The sequence below is a fragment of the Lacerta agilis genome, chromosome 15, assembly GCF_009819535.1.
Source record: "Lacerta agilis isolate rLacAgi1 chromosome 15, rLacAgi1.pri, whole genome shotgun sequence".
In the NCBI taxonomy this organism is placed as follows: Eukaryota; Metazoa; Chordata; class Lepidosauria; order Squamata; family Lacertidae; genus Lacerta; species Lacerta agilis.
Window position 1 is genome coordinate 42,845,711 of NC_046326.1, and position 19,049 is coordinate 42,864,759.

Genomic DNA, 19,049 nt, shown 5'->3' on the forward strand with positions numbered 1-19,049 from the left:
AAGGTTGTAGCATGATTAAGCCATCTCTGAGAACTCAGAACAGCTTTCCCTAACCAGATTCCCTGCAGAAGTTTTGGGCTGCATCTAGCAGTCAGCACAGCCCCACAGGGCCAGGGCTGGGAGGAGCTGGAAGGGACCAGGCTTGAAAAGGTTGCTAAATGCAAAATCACCCTTTGCAGCTACTGTGATCCTGCTTCGCTCAGGCTGATTAAACTGGAGGCTGCCTTCAAATTAAACCTGTTTAATTCTGAATTTAAGATCGCTGCTGTCTGCCGCCCAGCGGCTCTCCTCCTCCTCCTCCTCCTCCTGAAGGCTCTGCTGGCTTGGACTGGCTGGGGTCGGTTTGGTCTCTCTGCGCAAGCTGCTCTTCCAGAGACGGCTGCCCCTCCCTCTCATTCCAGCCAAAGCAGCCCCCCCTCTGCCAGCGGGGCTCCACTTACAAGCTCCGGATCTTGGACTCGGGGAGGCGGCTGTCCACACAGTCCGAGCCCGTGGGGGACGCCAGCCACACGCCCTCCTCCTCTTCGTCGCTGGGAAGAGAAAGGTCAGGCCGTCAGGTCTTTTGCCAGCGGGATCTGAGCACAAACTGGAACTAGAGGTTTGCACAGCCAAAGCAGCTCGAAGAAGCGCTCTGTCGCCCAAGCACAACCGATTCCTGCACTGCAGGGGTTTGGGCTAGATGACCCTTTGGGTCCCCTCCCAACTCTGCAATCCAGTGAAACCAGCAGAAGGACCTCCAGCATGCACAGAATGACCCAGGCGCCTCCTGCTTTCAGCCAGAGCAATGGGGTTGTTTTTTTAAAGAAGGGTGGGATACAAATTTAATTGACGACAATAATAATGTGTACCACAGAGGCAGGGAGCTTGGGTTACTCTGGTTGATGCGGGACTGCAACTCCCATCATCCCTGACCACTGAGCTGCTGGTAGTTAGAGTTCAACAGAAACCGGAGAACCACAAGTGAGCCATCTGTGAGGAAGTGTGGGATAGACTGCCCTGCTCAGCAAAGACACTCTCCGTCACCAAAAGTCAGTCCCAGCCAGGCCTGTCCCAGTGCACTCACAGCGACCCAGTGCCAGGAGCTTCCTGCCAGAGTCCCAGGTGTGCCAGACACATGCTGGCCCTGCAAGTATTCCCCAGACTCACCTGCTCAGGGGCTCCTCTGCTGTGCCCAGCATCTTGGCCCGGATCTTCCTGCGCTGCTTCTTGATGGTGGATTTCACGGCATCCAGGAGGAGGCTGGGAATCCGCTCGTCATTCAGCAACTCCCTGCGGGGGGTGAAGAGAGGCAGGATAATCTCAGGTGAGCCTTGGAAGGAAGGAAATGGACTCTTCCCACCAAAGGGAGACAGAAGGGCCTGCGCCTGCCTGCCTCCCTCCCTCCCTCCCAGGAATCTCCAGGGCTCTGGAGCACATAGGTTGGAAGCGGGAGGATTCGGGACAGGGAAAAGGAAGGACTGCTTTGCATGGCTCACTGTTAAACTGTGGAACTCCCTTCTGCAGGAGCCACCAACCTAGATGACTTTAAAAGGGGATTAGACAAGTTCAGAGTCTCAGGCCATCCATGGCTACTATCTGCAATGACTGACATTATTGATTGTATTGATTTAGCATTTCTGTTGAATTTGTAAGTCGTTTTTACTACATCGAACAACGTTCCAAACATCTGTGGCCTTCCAGGTGACCCTGAGCTCCCACAGCCAGCAGTCAGAGTTGATGGGAGTCAAGAAGAGCCCAGTGGCTGGATCAGGCCAAAGAGAGTCCATCTAGCCCAGCCTCCTCTCCTCACAGTGGCCAACCAGATGCCCCCATGGAGAGCAACAAGAACCAGATACCCCCTGGGGGCAGCAACAACACTCTCCCCACTTGGGGTTCCCAGCCACTGGCACCCCAGAGACATTTACTGCCTCTGCCCCTGGAGGGAGAACAGAGCCCTGGTGTTTAGCCCTCTCCTGCTCCTCCTCTTTTAAAGGCACCCAAGTCAGTGGCCGTCCTTACATCTTTAAAGCCACTTAACTCGGGAGGAAGTTGTGGTTGCACAAGACCTGGGTGGCCACAGGTTCCCCGCTTCTTAACTTACAGGAACCTGACTCTTGGATAAAACTGCACATCCCTCTGCTTAGGGATCCGGTCCTCCAAGAGCAACTGGCCAGTAGGCCCACCTGGCTTCCCCCTCCCCACACCCCACGTAGGATCATAGAAATGCAGAGTTGGGAGGGACCCAAGGGGTCATCCGGTCCAACCCCCTGCAAAGGCAGGAATAAACTGACCGCTGGTAATAGGCCAGCTCCTCTTGCACCAGGAACAGGCTGGTCTTGAGCTCGTTGCGCTCCTGCAGGATCTGCTGCAGCTCTTCCTTGGAGTAGGACCTCCTGCCATGGCCGCTGCCAGGAAGCTCCTCGCCAGGCACCACCTCCTGGTTCTGCGAGAAGAAGGTGGGGAGAGGTCAGGACCCCCATCTCACTAGCCCGGCCTCCCTCCGACCACCCTCTCTGGAGCCCATCGAGGGGGGTCCGCAGAGGGCAGCCATCACTAACTTAGTGCCACCCAGATATTTTGGACATCTGGGCTGATGGAGAGCACCAGGTCGCCACAGACTGGCATAAAGGTAAAGGTAAAGGGACCCCTTAACATTAGGTCCAGTCGTGTCCGACTGTGGGGTTGCAGCGCTCATCTTGCTCTATAGGCCAAGGGAGCCAGCGTTTGTCCGCAGACAGCTTCCGGATCATGTGGCCAGCATGACAAAGCCGCTTCTGGCGAACCAGAGCAGCACAAGGAAACGCCGTTTACCTTCCCGCTGGAGTGGTACCTATTGATCTACTTGCACTTTGAGGTGCTTTCGAACTGGGCAGGAGCTGGGACCGAGCAACGGGAGCTCACCCCATCGCGGGGATTCGAACCGCCGACTTTCTGATCGGCAAGCCCTAGGCACTGTGGTTTAACCCACAGCGCCACCTGGGTCCCTCTACAGACTGGCATAGTGCAAGGCTATTACTGTAAACTGCGGTATACCAGTATTTTTACAAATCAATACGTAGTTCCGGGTTACGTCCTCTCACCATGGTGCTAGTCCTCAAGGTCTCTTTTGCTGCCCCTGCAGCCTTGCTCAGCCTCTCCACTTCTTGGCGGGCCTCCAGCAGGGCGCTCTCCAGGTCCTCCTTCCTCTGCAGGGCGCTCTGCAGCTGCGCCTGGACGATGGCCAGCTTGCGGCGAATCTCCTCATTGACCGTCATGAAGCGGTTCAGCTGCTCCTGCAGCTGAGGACACAGGCGCTGCGTTGCCAGGGGTTGGGCTGGATGACCTCAGGGTACCTTCCAACTTTAGGGTGCTATGGCCCATAGTGCCAGCCCCACACTGGGGAAGGGGCCCTCGCACGCAGGACACAGCACTGCTCTCACGTGCCGCAGGAATGGCGCTGAGCGCCTGCCGATCCCCTCCAGGCCAGCCCCTGTGCCTGCCCACCCTCGCGTCCCCTTACCGCCTCGGTGTCCCGGGCCTTGCAGAGGATCTCGTGGGCCTGGGCACGGATCTCATCCCGCTGCTTGTCCACCACCTCCTTGAGGCGCAGCATCACCTCCTTCTCTCTGCGCTGGGTGCTCTCTGGACAAGGACGAGAGAGCTGAGTGGTGCCCCAGGGCGGAGAGTCACAGCACACACACACACCCCCAGCTCTGGCAGGGTCCCAGACACTCTTCCTGACCTGGCATTGGCCCATGGTATATTATTATTATTATTATTATTATTATTATTATTCCCACCTCTTCCCCAGGCTCAAGGCGGCTTCCACAAATGGAAACAACCACACAGATAAAATCCAAAAAGCTAAAATCACATAAAAGATATCCGTTAAAATGCAATCAGGCCTTTTGTAAAATTAATGTCAGGGAGAATTTTGGCCGATGCAAGTTCTCCCTGCGCTCAAATAACTTGCGTAGATCTCCAAGGGCAGCCACCACCAAGAAGGTCCCCTCCCACATCCCCACCCCTGTGAAGGTGGTGGGACTGAGAAAAGGGCCTTCCCCAAAGATCTCAGAACCCAGGTAGGTTCATATGAGGGAACAGAGGCTTTCACATTTCCCTGCTGTCATCCTAGGAAGCTGCCTTAGGAGGGCCCCTTAGACCAAGTCAAGCCATCAGGCCATCAAGGGAGGAGGCAGCTCCACCAACCTCAGCTGGCCCATCCATCCATCACCCACCCAGCTGCTGAACAACCAGCTCAGGACGTGGTCTTGCCTGTCACCTTCCTCCTCTCCATCCTCAGAGGAGGGTGGGGACAAAACTGGAAGGAGCTGGCTCGGCCTCTCTTTGGACTTGATAAGAACATCAGAAAATCCTCCTGCATCAGGCCAAAGGGGGCCATAAAAGTCCAGCTTCCTGTGCTCACGGTGGATGACCAGGTGCTTCCAATGGGAAACCTGCAATAAGGATTGGGGCCCAAGAGCCCTTTTCTGTGGCTTCCAGCAACTCTCTCTGACTGCAGAGGCGGAGTGGAGCCATAGTGGTTAGTGGCTGTCAGTAGCCCTTTCCTCCTCCTCCTCCTCCTCCTCCTCCTCCTCCTCCTCCTCCTCCTCCTCCATGGATTTTTCTAATCCTCTTTCAAACCATTCAGGTTGCTGCCCCTCACTGCCTCCTGCGGGAAGGAGTTCCACAGTGTAACTCTGCCCTGTGCGAAGGACTTCCTTTGATCCTGTCCTGAATGTTCCCTGAATCTCCGTCTCCTCAGTCTCGGGGTGGGGCGGGACAGGGACAAAACTGGAATGAGTTGCTTGATGAGAACATTGGGGGCGGGGGCTGCCTCTCCTCAGATATGCAATGCAGGGCAGTGGATTTGGCTGCAGGCCGGAGTGTTGAGGCTGTGCCTCCGCCACTACAAAACCTGCCCTGTTTGTAGATCCATCCAGCTGTTACAAAACACCCTAAGCCTCCGCTGACCTCCTTCCAGAGGAAGCTGAGCCTGGGGAAACGCTGCTCCTGTTGAACTCCGCACTGCTTGGGGGACGGGGGGGGCAGGACCGTGGACAGTAAACGGTTGAACAAATGCACAACCCTCCCTGCTGCCCTGACACACAGCCCAAGTTGCTGCTTGATAGGGAAATTTACCCGCTACCACCTTCCCCCACCGCTATGCCTCCCCGGTAGCGAGTGCGGGACTCGTGAACTCACTAAAAGCCCGACGATGAGCGGGCATTCTTTCCCCCTTTTTTATGTCCATCTCCCTACACTTCACATGTCGCACAAGCACCACATAAAACCCTCGTGATGAAGGGTTCCCCAAAATCCCAATTTGCGTTCCGAAAAAGCCTCTGGAAAAGCGCTTCTGTCAAACAGCGCTCCGCTGGTCTCCATTTTCTCAATGAACGGGAAACCCACCAATCAGGAGCATGCATCCAGCTCAGCCTGCAAAATGGAACGTTCAGGTCAGCTACTATGATTCAATCATCACCTTCACGCTTGACTGAACACTAAGTGGGTTTTGACAGGCTCCCTGCTGGGAGAACAATGGAATCGAAACCAAAATGTAACCAGTTGAGGAAACTATTAATTATAACTTGCAACAATGTATCAAATGGACAATTTAGACGCTGGGTGGCCCAATTTTGACAGCTCGAAGTATTTATTATTGTAAAAATCCACAACTCCTGAACGCAGTGTCCGATTTGCTTGGTTCGGGTGTCTATTTGCTCCTTGTAAAATAACCTTTTTAACCCCTCGGTCCCCGCCATCCTCCGATCATCAGAAGTATATTATTTCAATACTGCATAATTTTTGGACTCTCCACTTAGTGGCTTTCATAATCCCCTAAGCAGCGAGTCACGTCCGCAGGAGGAGATGCCCCCTCCCGATAATCCAGTCAAGCACCCATCCATCAGCTACCATGGCAGCAGACATCCTCCTAGGAGCTTTCTATTGTCCTGACGCAGAAGAAACCTTCAATGTGTATTGCACCCACCCTGGATCCATTCACCGGTTCCTGCCATCCTTCCTGATATGCAAAACTTGTTTTTCCCCTATGTAAATTTTACTGTAACCTCCTCTCTCCCCTCCCATCTCTGACGTTTCTGTGATGTATTTCGCTATGTATTCTGGGCTATCGCGGGAACTTTTAAAAGTCCAGGACACCCTTTGTTCGGGGTTCGGATCCTCCTGAACCTTGTTGCGCAATAAACTCCTTTGCTTTTGCTCCAATCTCCGGCTGGTCTCCATTGCCTCCGCAGCGAACCACGGGCTTCCTCCGTAGGACCGGGAGCTGAGCCTTCTCGACCCGGTAATTTCCGTAACAGTCTTGGTGCCGAAACCCGGGATCTGCGTTCTCCCGTGGTGGCCGGGGACCCCATCGAGTCTTCAGCCGGCATCGGGACCCTCTTCTCCCGTGGAGACCCCATCGGACCTCCGGCCATCCTCCGGGCGGTAATTGCAGGTCCCAAGGGGAGCCAACCGGGGAGCAAAGGCAAAGCTCAGCCGGCTTCGTCTTCAACGATCCAGCGGATCGCAGTGGAAGACGCGTAAGTATAAATCCAGTGCACTGGTGTGTGTGGGAAGGGGGGAGGAAATCCTGGCAACCGCAACTCTGCTTTCTTACCTATCAATTCTTGACTGTTTCTTGGTCTGTCCAGTGGACCACTGCTCGACTCGAAAAGGGGAGTTCTGAGCTCTATCTCTTTTCCTACAATACCCAGTCAGCCGCCCCGTTAGCTGGTCTAACGAACGCAAGGGACTGGGCTCTTTTTCTACTTTGCCAGCTGCCAAGGGGCAAAGGACTTCTCTGCACTATCCCAGACCTCAGCCGCCCCGGTCGGGCCATGTAAAACACGCTGGTCGTGCGTGAGCCCGCTTCCGAACGCAAGGGAGGTTTTTCCGGACCGTTTAAACTCTATCCAAAGGGCTGCCCGATCTGGCACTGCAGTGGCAGGCGTCCAGTAGGGCTCCCTTCCTTAGCTGTTGATGATAGGTAGGAGGTTGCCAGGCGTGGGGTTATTTTGCACGGGTGGAAATGGGAAATGAGAAATAGGAATAGTGAGAAGAAATAGTGAAAAGAGGAATACGGAAGAGAAAGGAAGAGGAAGGGAGCTCCAGAAAAAAAAAGAGGAAAGGAAAGAGGTAGTTTAGTGTAGATCCCCCTGGTCAGCCGCCCCGCTAGCCGATCTAGTGAACGCAAGGGACCAGGCTAGATTATTGCAACGTTGTGTATTATTTGCTGTCAGAAAACCCCTCTGTCCCACTCCCCTTTGTGAAATTCCCGTTTTACTGAGATATCTCTCCCCTCCCTCTTTCCAAAACCCCAGGTTCCTCTTAAAACCAAGGAACAATGGGCGCCAAGGCTTCGAAGCCCAGTCGTACTTCCGCTGGGAGGAAGGCTTCTTGCAAGCCTTCTTTTGCCCAGCCGGAACCCGACTCCCCCCTCGAGTTTGTACTAGATCACTGGAAAGAGATTCCGGGCTCAGAATTATTATCTAGGCAGAAGTTGCAAGAACTCTGCGAAAACACCTGGCCATCATTTACTGAAAAAATGACATCTGAACTCCGCTGGCCACCGGAGGGATCCTTCAACCAGGATCGTTTGAATGCTCTAAAGAAGCACTTACTTGAGGAAAGACCCCGCCAATTGGACTACCTAAAGGCTTTTGAGGTCGTATACCAAATCCTCACTACTCTGAAGGATTCCCCGGCTCTCCAGATGCCTATGATAAAACCTCCTAAGAAAGCCTCTAGGAAACCCAAGGGAGGTCCTGCACCGCCCCCTTATGAGGATCCATCGGACGATGACTCTATGGATCAGGCCATGGCGCTATACTATAATAGACCCAGACAAGCACCCACAGCTCCCCCTGCACAGAATGATGTCCCTGGGCAACATAATCTCCCGGGACCCGAAAATGATGCAGACCCGAACAATCAGGCAGGAGCTCAAGGCGGGCAGCTAATAGTCCAACCCATGGACCAGGAAGAGATAGCCACAGTATCCAACGACCAAATGGAACCTGACCCGGTTTTAACGCCGGTCAGTGACCACGCTGCTTATACTCTGTCGCCCCACTCCAATCCTCTTGAGAACGTGGAGGGCATGACCACCCGCTCTATGGTGCAGACTGCTAAGGACCTTGCCATCCGCATCCAGGGTGCCTTTTCGCCATCTGCTTCCCGGCAGCCAGTAAAGGGAAAGGCTAAAGGGAGTGGGGGAATCAATCACCAGGCGACCTCCTACCAGATGCCCCTACGTGCCTTCCCCATCCCTCCTGCAACTCCGGATGGGGCCCCGCGGATGATTTACACCCACCAGCCCTTCCGGACTGCAGACTTAGTAAACTGGGCAAACGTGATGCCCTCCTTGAGGGATGACCCTGACAAGTGCCACCGGCAAATCGCTACAATCTTCTCTTCCCATCACCCTTCTTGGACGGATGTCCACGTACTCTTAAATGCCCTATTCAATGAGGCTGAGAAGGCTGACATTCTCAGTAAGGCTGAAGAAGCCCTAAACCAGGAAAACTACCAAGAAGGAAGACCTCAAGGGGTGGAGGCCCTGACACCTAGGGATCTCCGTATTGAACCCAACCCTGCTTGGGACTTCAATACCCCTAATGGCGTCTGGTGTCTGAATCTGTTTAAAAAGGCCATCTTAGACGGCATTAAAGCTTCAGGACAGCGCTCCATAAACTGGACTAAAGTTCAGACTGTGATCCAGGGTCCTAATGAACACCCGTCGGACTATTATTCGAGGTTGGTGGCGGCTATTAAAACCTGGGGCGGAATAGACCCCGAGAATCCGCACCATGATATAATAGTAAAAGGGTTTTTTAAAGATCAAGCAACGCCAGACATCCGGAAAGCCTTAAATCTCCTGGTTGGCTACGACGGAAAAACTTTTAGCGAAATATTGTCCATCGCCAAGTCCGTCTTTAATAACCGGGACGAAAAGAAAAAGAAAGACACCAAGGCTGAGGATGAGGCAGTGCTTGCTCTCAGCATGGAACCCCCTTACTTCCCAACCCCAGGATTCCCGGCAAGAGGGCGAGTCAGAGGAAGAGGAAGAGGAGGGGGACCAACCGCGAATCCAGCAATGCCACGACCTTGGGGCCCCTCTACTGGCCTTTGCTATCTGTGCTCCCAGCCAGGGCACATAAAACGAAATTGCCCATATTTGTACCCGGGGAGCCCTTGGGTTGAAGCCACCACTCGCCCAGCCCCTGAAGGAAATCCGCCCTACGCAGCCTTTCCTCAGCACCCACCTAGGCACCAAGGGTACATCAACCAACAGATGGTGCAACCTCCTCCACCAGGAAACTGGCCTCCGCAAAATGCCCAGGGCCCAATGGTCCAGCCAACTACTGGATCACAACCATCAGCACCCTTCAGTGCTCCTCTGCCAGTCCAACCAACGCCCCAATCTGCTCAAACCCCTGCTTCCGAAGCTAGAAGGAACCCAGCTAACCCATATTGACAATCAACAGGGGATCTCACCCAAGCCCAAGCCATCTGTCCCGTGTTAGCTCTATCTCCAGAAGATCCCGTCTGTACTATTGAGATAGACGGACACCCCTACTCCTGTCTCTTGGACACCGGGGCTACTTATTCAACTTTAACCAGTAGCCACCTTAGACCCGGAGAAGAGACTAGGAAAGTAATGGGTTTGGATGGGATACCCCGCACCTGCCCTCTGTCACAACCAGCAAAGGTTACTTTGGGACCCTTATTGGCCGAACATACTTTCCTCCTTACCTCTAGCCCAGTTAACCTGTTGGGGCGAGACCTCTTGTGCAAACTAAATGCCACCATTACCTGTTCCCCTGATGGCATCTACTTACATATGCCAGATGAGTCAGTGGCATCTTTCCAGGGGATCTTGCAAGAGGCTAGAGATGAGCGCCAATTCCCCGACCTTCCTTTGGAATTGGAGCAGGAAATGCCACCCTGGTTGTGGGGGACCGAGTCTACCTCTGTGGGGCTTTTAAAGTCAGCAACCCCAGTGCGAATCTCCTTCAAGACTGACCAACCATATCCGTGCGCAAAACAATACCCCATACCCCCAGAAGCCATTGAAGGACTGACACCTATGATACAGGACTTTTTGGAACAAGGAATATTGGTTCCCTGTGCCTCCCCTTGCAATTCTCCGATACTCCCCATTAAAAAACCGGGAGGTGAAGGAGCCCCTGTGCGCTACCGCTTTGTACAGGACCTTCGGTTAATAAACCAATTTGTAATACCCCGGCATCCGGTGGTGGGAAATCCAAACTCCCTCCTAAATGCAGTTCCACCAGATACCACATGGTACAGTGTAGCTGACTTGTGTTCTGCATTCTTCAGCATACCTGTTGCCCCGGAGAGCCAATTCCTTTTCGCATTTACTTGGGGACCTGGCCAATTAACCTGGACCAGATTACCCCAAGGATATGTGGAATCACCGGCCATCTTTTCAGCAACCTTGCACCGCGACCTCCAGGATGTCAATCTCCCTGCAGGCTCCTCCTACTTGTTATATGTAGATGATATACTCATTTGTTCTAATAGTGAGGAGGCGTGCAGGAGAGACACTAAATACCTCCTTATACAGCTAGCCTTTAAAGGGCATAAGGTGTCCCCCAAGAAACTTCAATTCTGCAAACAGGAAGTCAAGTACCTTGGGCACATCCTTGGGATTGGAACCAGAAGCCTGGCTACCGATCGCGTGGAAGCTGTCGCCAAGATACCCTTACCCCAGACTAAGAGACAGTTGAGGGGGTTTCTAGGAATGTGTGGGTTCTGCAGAGATTTCATCGTAGGATACAGCCAAATTACCAAGCCCCTCTCTGCAATGACACGCCAGGACCACCCAGATAAACTGCAATGGTCAGAGGAAGCCTTTGCCCAATTTGAACGGCTGAAAAGGGAGCTCCGATCCGCCCCTGCTCTAGGGTTACCAGACTATCGGTTACCCTTTAATCTATTCGTCCATGAGCAAGAGGGAGTAGCTTCCGGGGTCCTAACCCAATCATTCCGGGACCGACAAAGACCTGTAGCTTATTACAGTCTCCAATTGGACACCACAGCAAAGGGATCCATTAGCTGTCTAAGGGCAATTGCTGCTGCTGCCATTTTACTCCAGAAGGCACAAGATACAGTACTAGGACATGAGATCGTTGTGCACGTCCCACATGCAGTAGCCACCCTGCTGACTCTCAAAGGAACTCACCATTTCTCAAATCCCCGCCAAAACCGGTACGAAGCTCTCCTTTTAGCCCCGTCGAATGTAACCATAAAAAGGGTTAACTCTTTAAATCCAGCTACCCTTCTCCCACTACCCGAGGATGGCACCCCGCATCACGATTGTACCCAAATAGTCAGACAGGCAGAGAAACCCCGTGAGGACTTGGACCATCTACCCCTGCAAAACCCAGACCTCATCCTATATACCGATGGGAGCTCAAAGATCGTAGAAGGGGAACGGAAGACGGGGTACTCTGTGGTGTCTGATTTCGAAGTGGTGGAGGCAGAGCCAGTAAACCCCCAGTATAGTGCTCAAGCTGCTGAGTTAATTGCACTCATCAGGGCTTGCGAGCTAGCAGAGGGACAGCGAGTGACAATCTACACCGACAGCAAGTACTGCTTTGGTCTAGTCCATACCACCGGACAAATTTGGCTTCAGCGAGGCTTTCTTACCGCCTCAGGCTCCCAAATCTCCCATGCTGCCTTAGTGGAGAGACTCCTAAATGCTATCCACTTACCAAAAGCTATAGCCGTAGTCCATTGCAAGGCACACACTAAAGGAAGGGATCCTGTCTCAAAAGGAAACAGACGGGCTGATCAGGCCGCCCAGACAGCTGCCCTTCAGGCCATAAGCGAAAGCACCCAGTTCCAATGTATCCAACTGCCTGCCGAAATTGATTTCAGCCTAATGTATGATGGTGCAGGGAAACAGGAACAGGACATGTGGGCATCCATCGGGGCAAAGCTAACCAACGGGATATGGTCCCTGCCTGATGGAAGAATCATTATTCCTAAGGCTTGGACCCCTAAATTTGTTAGAATCCTACATCAACAAACCCATTGGGGAAAGACCAGGCTCATAGACTACGTCCAAAGGTGCTGGTATGCCCCGGGAACTGCCATGGCCGCTACCGCAGCAACTAAGAATTGCCTTACATGTCAGTCCTTCAATCCCAAGAGGGAACCAAAACGTCCACCAGGGGCTAGACCATGGGCTTTTGTCCCTTTTGAGAGTCTGCAGCTCGATTTTATCGAACTACCCCCATGCCAGGGGTACAAGTATGCCCTCATCGTAGTAGACCAATTTTCCTCTTGGGTAGAAGGGTATCCGGCTAGAAGAGCCACCGCTACAGTCGTGGCAAGGGCCCTTTTGCAGGAGATCATCCCGAGGTTTGGGGTCCCACGCAGGCTGGACAGCGACAGGGGGACCCATTTCACTGCAGAAGTGGTCCAACAGATTGCCAAGGCTTTGGGAATCAAGTGGGAGCTACATACTCCTTACCATCCAGCGTCATCAGGACAGGTGGAGCGCATGAACCAGGAGGTAAAGGTACAGCTTGGAAAGTTATGCAACAGCACTGGACTCAAATGGGTGAATGCGCTGCCCTTAGTGCTCCACAACATAAGGAGTGCCCCTACAGGACCCTTAAAGCTCTCTCCTTTCGAACTGTTGTTTGGTAGACCCCCCCCTGTGTACAATACACAGTTTCCCCTCTCTGAACTTGACCTGGGGGAAGCGGAACTTACCACTTATGTGATTCAATTCCAACAACAATTACGCCGCCTCCACCAGTACGCGGCTGTAGAGGGCCAGAACTTACCAGCTGATATGGCAGTACACTCCTTCCAACCTGGGGATTGGATCCTCACCAAGGTATACCCAAAAGTGCCCCTGCAACCCACCTGGGAGGGCCCCTTTCAAGTGCTCCTCGTCTCACCCACTGCTGTTAAAATTGGGGAGAAGAACTCCTGGCTACATCATACTCGATGCAAGCTAACCCAACCCCCTCCGGACAATTTTGAGAGTGGGGGGGAGGACTATACGTTTGATAAACCCCCTTCTGCTCCAGACTCCTACATCGACGACCAAGATCCCGAAGAACTACAGACCGGACCTGATTCGGAGCCACAGGATCGGGCTCTACAGACCGGACCTGATTCGGAGCCACAGGATCGGGCTCTACAGACCGGACCTGATTCGGAGCCACAGGATCGGGCTCTACAGACCGGACCTGATTCGGAGCCACAGGATCGGGCTCTACAGACCGGACCTGATTCGGAGCCACCGGATCGGGCTCTACAGACCGGACCTGATTCGGAGCCACAGGATCAGGCTCTACAGTCTGGACCGGACCCCGGTGCCACCGAGTGGACATCGGAGCTCGTACCGGACGGCATCCGACTGCGCTTGAAACGCAATTGATAGATCAACGCACCCCAGCATCGCTCCCCAGTTCCTGTTCACCGCACCCCAGCATCGCTCCCCAGTTCCTGTTCACCGCACCCCAGCATCGCTCCCCAGTTCCTGTTCACCGCACCCCAGCATCGCTCCCCAGTTCCTGTTCACCGCACCCCAGCATCGCACCCCAGCTCCTGTTCGTCGTACCCCAGTTCCTGTCCATCGCGCCCCAGTCCCTGTGCCACCGTTCCCAAGTCTCCAGACATCGTTCCCGCCTGTGTTTTCGGACTTGCCGCCATTGACAGCTTTTGACAGCTGTTTGACAGCTCTCCGTGTTTTCGGACTTGCCGCCATTGACAGCTTTTGACAGCTGTTTGACAGCTCTCCGTGTTTTCGGACTTGCCGCCATTGACAGCTTTTGACAGCTGTTTGACAGCTCTCCGTGTTTTCGGACTTGCCGCCATTGACAGCTTTTGACAGCTGTTTGACAGCTCTCCGTGTTTTCGGAGCCGCCATTGACAGCTTTTGACAGCTGTTTGACAGCTCTCCGTGTTTTCGGACTTGCCGCCATTGACAGCTTTTGACAGCTGTTTGACAGCTCTCCGTGTTTTCGGAGCCGCCATTGACAGCTTTTGACAGCTGTTTGACAGCTCTCCGTGTTTTCGGACCTGCCGCTATTGACAGCTTTTGACAGCTGTTTGACAGCTCTCCGTGTTTTCGGACTTGCCGCCATTGACAGCTTTTGACAGCTGTTTGACAGCTCTCCGTGTTTTCGGACTTACCCCATTGACAGCTTTTGACAAGCTGTTTGACAGTTTTCTGCCTTTTCAGAATTGCCGCTACTGAAAGCTTCTGACAGCTATTTGACAGCTCCCCGTGTTTTTTTGAACTGGCTGTCATTTGACAGCTTGCCTTGGACAGCTTACTTCGACAGTTTTTTTTCCTAAAAAAAAAAAAAATGAACCCCATCACGATACTCTTCCTTTTCCCTTTCCTGGGCAGGCCCCTCGCTTGGACCTCTGAACACTGCCCTGGAATAATGACTGACTACCAATACCTGGACTTCCACCTTTTGGAACAGGGTGGAAAGCAAAATCCGGACCGGATTGGGGATTTTGACTTTTGCCTTCCCGAAAGCAGGACTCTGTTACGCCACTCACTGGTCCCCAAGATGAATGGGACACAGCAGTGGGAACTGTTTGTACGCTCCAAGGACTATAGGAGGCTGGGCTCAGCCTCCGTCATCCTAGATCAAGGGAGGTATCGCCTTACCTGTGTCAATGGCTCATACCTCCTCTTTAGCCATGGAGAGGTATCCAAGGGCCCTAATTGGACTGAAGTGCAGCAAGGTGGGGGCTCCCACACTTTTACTGACACTTCTTCTTCCCCCACGCAAAACCTCATTTTTGGGTTTCAATGTACCCGCCTGGTACCACCGCCTTCCAGACCCCTGATCCAAGGTATCTGCCTGAGACGTTTCTGTTGCTTATGGGACCTGGGTCCCACTAAGGACTGGAGGGGCTCTGACTACCTGGAGGGCTGGTATCACCCCATCCTGCCCTCAGACCCACCAGTTTGGGATCACACCGGACCCCTGCGATGTGGAGGAATTGCCAAGACAGCCTCCCTGTTGAACACCACTGATCCCCTTCACCCTGTTGGAACTGCTCCACGTCGCCTGGCTGCAGACTCTTCCATCCCTGAGCCAGACTTCCTCTCATCATGGGATCAAAACTCCTTCATCCAACTCCTTGGCAAGGTGGCCAAGGAGACAGAATACCCGAACTGTTGGATTTGTGCCCATGCCCCAAGCCACCTCCGGCAAGGACTTCCCCTGGTTCCTTTTGCAGTCACCCTGGAACAGCTCCGCCTAGGAAACGTGGCTTCATGGAACCTCACTGCCTTAAACCTTACCCACCAGTATCTGTATCTCACTGGTCCTACCCACGGACCCCTCTGCCGTGTTTTCTCTGGAGATGGTGCCTCAGTAGGGACTAGTTCCTGTGACACCTCTCTGGAAATTCACGAGAATGGACAAGTGACTGTTAGTACCCAATCAAAATCACATTTGGTCACTGACCTTCCATCAGCCTGGGCACTGGCAGTAGGTGCCAATCCAGTGGACCAGACCTCGCGCCCCAACATCGCCTTCCTCCACAGCTTCGCCTCTGGCAGACTCGGGACCGACCTAGCCGGACTGTGGTGGATCTGTGCCCACCGTGCCTACCGATGGGTAAGCCCCCACATGTCTGGCTCCTGCTACCTGGGGTACATCGTCCCAGGGGTACGCGTCACCCAAGACCTACCTACTGGGAGACTGCGGAATAAGCGGGAGGAGCAAGCCCTCTCCGACCTGTCTGATGTGGCTGCAAATGGAGAGACCTGGGGAAGAGCCCTATTCCCAGCATACGGCGCCGGTTCAAACCACGTCGATATCCTGAGGCTCACCGATGTCCTCCTCAAATTCATGCGGGAGGCTGAGCAAATCACGGATTCGCTGACCACCGAACTCTCACAGGTGAGACAACTTGGAATTCAAAACCGAATTGCTACGGACTTTTTATTATCGGCGGAGGGCGGGACTTGTGCTCTGATTGGCTCCGAGTGTTGCACATATGTGACAGATCAAACCCTGAACATTACAGGACATTTGAACAACATCCACCGTCTGACCTCCACTTTGCACGACATTCAACATGAAGGAATGTCAGACTTTGATCTTTGGAGCTGGTTGCCCAACTTGGGGTGGGCGAAACAACTTTTAAAGGGTATTTTTCTGGTCATCATAGTAATAGTGTTGTGCATGTTAGTGCTTTGTTGTATCTCTCGTTGCTGGACCCCATGCTGTTCTTTGACCCGCTGTCCCTTAAACCCACCTTCCTCCTCCATGTTTCCCCTCCGGGCTTACTATCATGGCCAGCCCACCTTCCCTGAATACGTCCAGTTAAGACACCTGGGGGAAGGTGAGTACCAAGTTACGGAGGTGTAGGTGTGGAGAAAAGGATTTGTGGTTCTGCGAACCAGATTACAAATCTTATCTCCAAGTGCGGGACTGATAGGGAAATTTACCCGCTACCACCTTCCCCCACCGCTATGCCTCCCCGGTAGCGAGTGCGGGACTCGTGAACTCACTAAAAGCCCGACGATGAGCGGGCATTCTTTCCCCCTTTTTTATGTCCATCTCCCTACACTTCACATGTCGCACAAGCACCACATAAAACCCTCGTGATGAAGGGTTCCCCAAAATCCCAATTTGCGTTCCGAAAAAGCCTCTGGAAAAGCGCTTCTGTCAAACAGCGCTCCGCTGGTCTCCATTTTCTCAATGAACGGGAAACCCACCAATCAGGAGCATGCATCCAGCTCAGCCTGCAAAATGGAACGTTCAGGTCAGCTACTATGATTCAATCATCACCTTCACGCTTGACTGAACACTAAGTGGGTTTTGACAGGCTCCCTGCTGGGAGAACAATGGAATCGAAACCAAAATGTAACCAGTTGAGGAAACTATTAATTATAACTTGCAACAATGTATCAAATGGACAATTTAGACGCTGGGTGGCCCAATTTTGACAGCTCGAAGTATTTATTATTGTAAAAATCCACAACTCCTGAACGCAGTGTCCGATTTGCTTGGTTCGGGTGTCTATTTGCTCCTTGTAAAATAACCTTTTTAACCCCTCGGTCCCCGCCATCCTCCGATCATCAGAAGTATATTATTTCAATACTGCATAATTTTTGGACTCTCCACTTAGTGGCTTTCATAATCCCCTAAGCAGCGAGTCACGTCCGCAGGAGGAGATGCCCCCTCCCGATAATCCAGTCAAGCACCCATCCATCAGCTACCATGGCAGCAGACATCCTCCTAGGAGCTTTCTATTGTCCTGACGCAGAAGAAACCTTCAATGTGTATTGCACCCACCCTGGATCCATTCACCGGTTCCTGCCATCCTTCCTGATATGCAAAACTTGTTTTTCCCCTATGTAAATTTTACTGTAACCTCCTCTCTCCCCTCCCATCTCTGACGTTTCTGTGATGTATTTCGCTATGTATTCTGGGCTATCGCGGGAACTTTTAAAAGTCCAGGACACCCTTTGTTCGGGGTTCGGATCCTCCTGAACCTTGTTGCGCAATAAACTCCTTTGCTTTTGCTCCAATCTCCGGCTGGTCTCCATTGCCTCCGCAGCGAACCACGGGCTTCCTCCGTAGGACCGGGAGCTGAGCCTTCTCGACCCGGTAATTTCCGTAACATGCTCAAAGCACACAGCCCAGCGGCAGCCAAGCCAACGCCTTTTCGTGGACCAGCTGAATGTCCAGGGTTTTCTCTTTTTCAAAAACAAGGCAAGGAGAGAGGGAGGGAGGGAGGGAGGGAGAAAGTGCAGGCTGCAAAGGAGAAGACAGAAGCACCACTGTGTGAAGAGGGGCAGCCCTGGCGCTGTTGCTCTCCTCTGCACCCACCCACTCATCTGGGCCTTGGCTTCAAGTTTCCTGCAGGGACTTCCGGGCTCATTTACCCTGAGGGGAGAGAGCACCCGGCCTCTAAAGGAAGCTTTTTTCAGCCTGGGGGCCACATTCCCTCACAGACAACCTTCCAGGGTCCACAGGCCAGTGGTAGGCGGAGCCAGGGGCAAAAGTGGGTGGAGCAACACAGATACAACTCCCACTTTTTTTTGTACAGGGCTGCATTCCAGCCACACTGAAGGCAAAGACATCAACACATCCTCTCCAACCAGTCAAGCAAGCGAGATGTGACAGCTCAAGGAGACATTCCTCCGAGGACGATGGGGGTGAGGCCAGGTGAGGGCTGTGGCCTGAGGGCCAGAGGCAAAGATCTGGAAAGCCGCATTCGGCACCTGGGTCTAAAATTCCCCTCCCTTGTTCTAAACCCAAAGCAACAGTTTAAAAACTCAGAAGAGTGCTGAGGCACAAGAGTCAGAAGTCCTGTTCCTCCCTAGCAACGTCACAGGCACTAGCCACCCCCACCCAGAGCTGTAGAGGTCCAGGGTTGCAAATTATAAGATTATTGTATTATCTTAGAATGTTGTATAATCATAGAAGGGGGCATGGCTATGACAGGACCCGGCACTACACTACTGCCCAGAACTAGCCGGCTAAAGCAGGTGTGGGCAGCCAGTGGGTCTCAAACCCTCAGTGAAAACTGTGATTCTAAACCTCTGCTGCCTTGTGGGAGATCTTTGGGAGAAGAAATGGCTAAGCAAACCCTACACAGATCCGGAGTGGAGTCACTAAGGTGACTGGATGGCACCTTGTACTCCTCCCTCTGGCAGCTCCTGCCACCAAGCTGGTGCCAAACATCTGGCTCTGCTTTCTTCTGGACCACATCAGTGAGGGCGAGGGGGGGTGTCTTGTCATCTGAGCAGCCCAAGACCTTTAGACATACTGCCCAGGCTTGCACTCCAGGGAACTCACTTTGGTGCTGCTAATAAAAGTAGAAGGGGCACACTCCATTGTCTCTCAAGACAGACAGATGCCAACCAGATGGCCCACAACATTCAGACAACTGCATTTCATACATTAAGTAATATCCCGCTTTATCACTACCCGAAGGAGTCTCAAAGCGGCTCACATTCTCCTTTCCCTTCCTCCCCCACAACAAACACTCTGTGAGGTGAGTGGGGCTGAGAGACTTCAGAGAAGTGTGACTAGCCCAAGGTCACCCAGCAGCTG

At 53.1% G+C, this 19,049-nt stretch overlaps 1 protein-coding gene across 1 annotated transcript in view; it reads right to left on the reverse strand.

Annotated features, from left to right (window-relative positions):
- SCARF1 (scavenger receptor class F member 1) overlaps positions 1–19,049 on the reverse strand; it is a 41,093-nt gene that overhangs the window by 19,989 nt on the left and 2,055 nt on the right. The window contains exons 3-7 of the mRNA XM_033171555.1: positions 3,479–3,600; positions 3,060–3,257; positions 2,271–2,422; positions 1,147–1,269; positions 441–530 (exon numbers count right to left, since the gene is read on the reverse strand). Of these exons, the coding sequence (XP_033027446.1) occupies positions 441–530; positions 1,147–1,269; positions 2,271–2,422; positions 3,060–3,257; positions 3,479–3,571 (656 nt within the window). The 5' untranslated portion in view covers positions 3,572–3,600. The remainder of the gene's footprint in view (positions 1–440; positions 531–1,146; positions 1,270–2,270; positions 2,423–3,059; positions 3,258–3,478; positions 3,601–19,049) is intronic.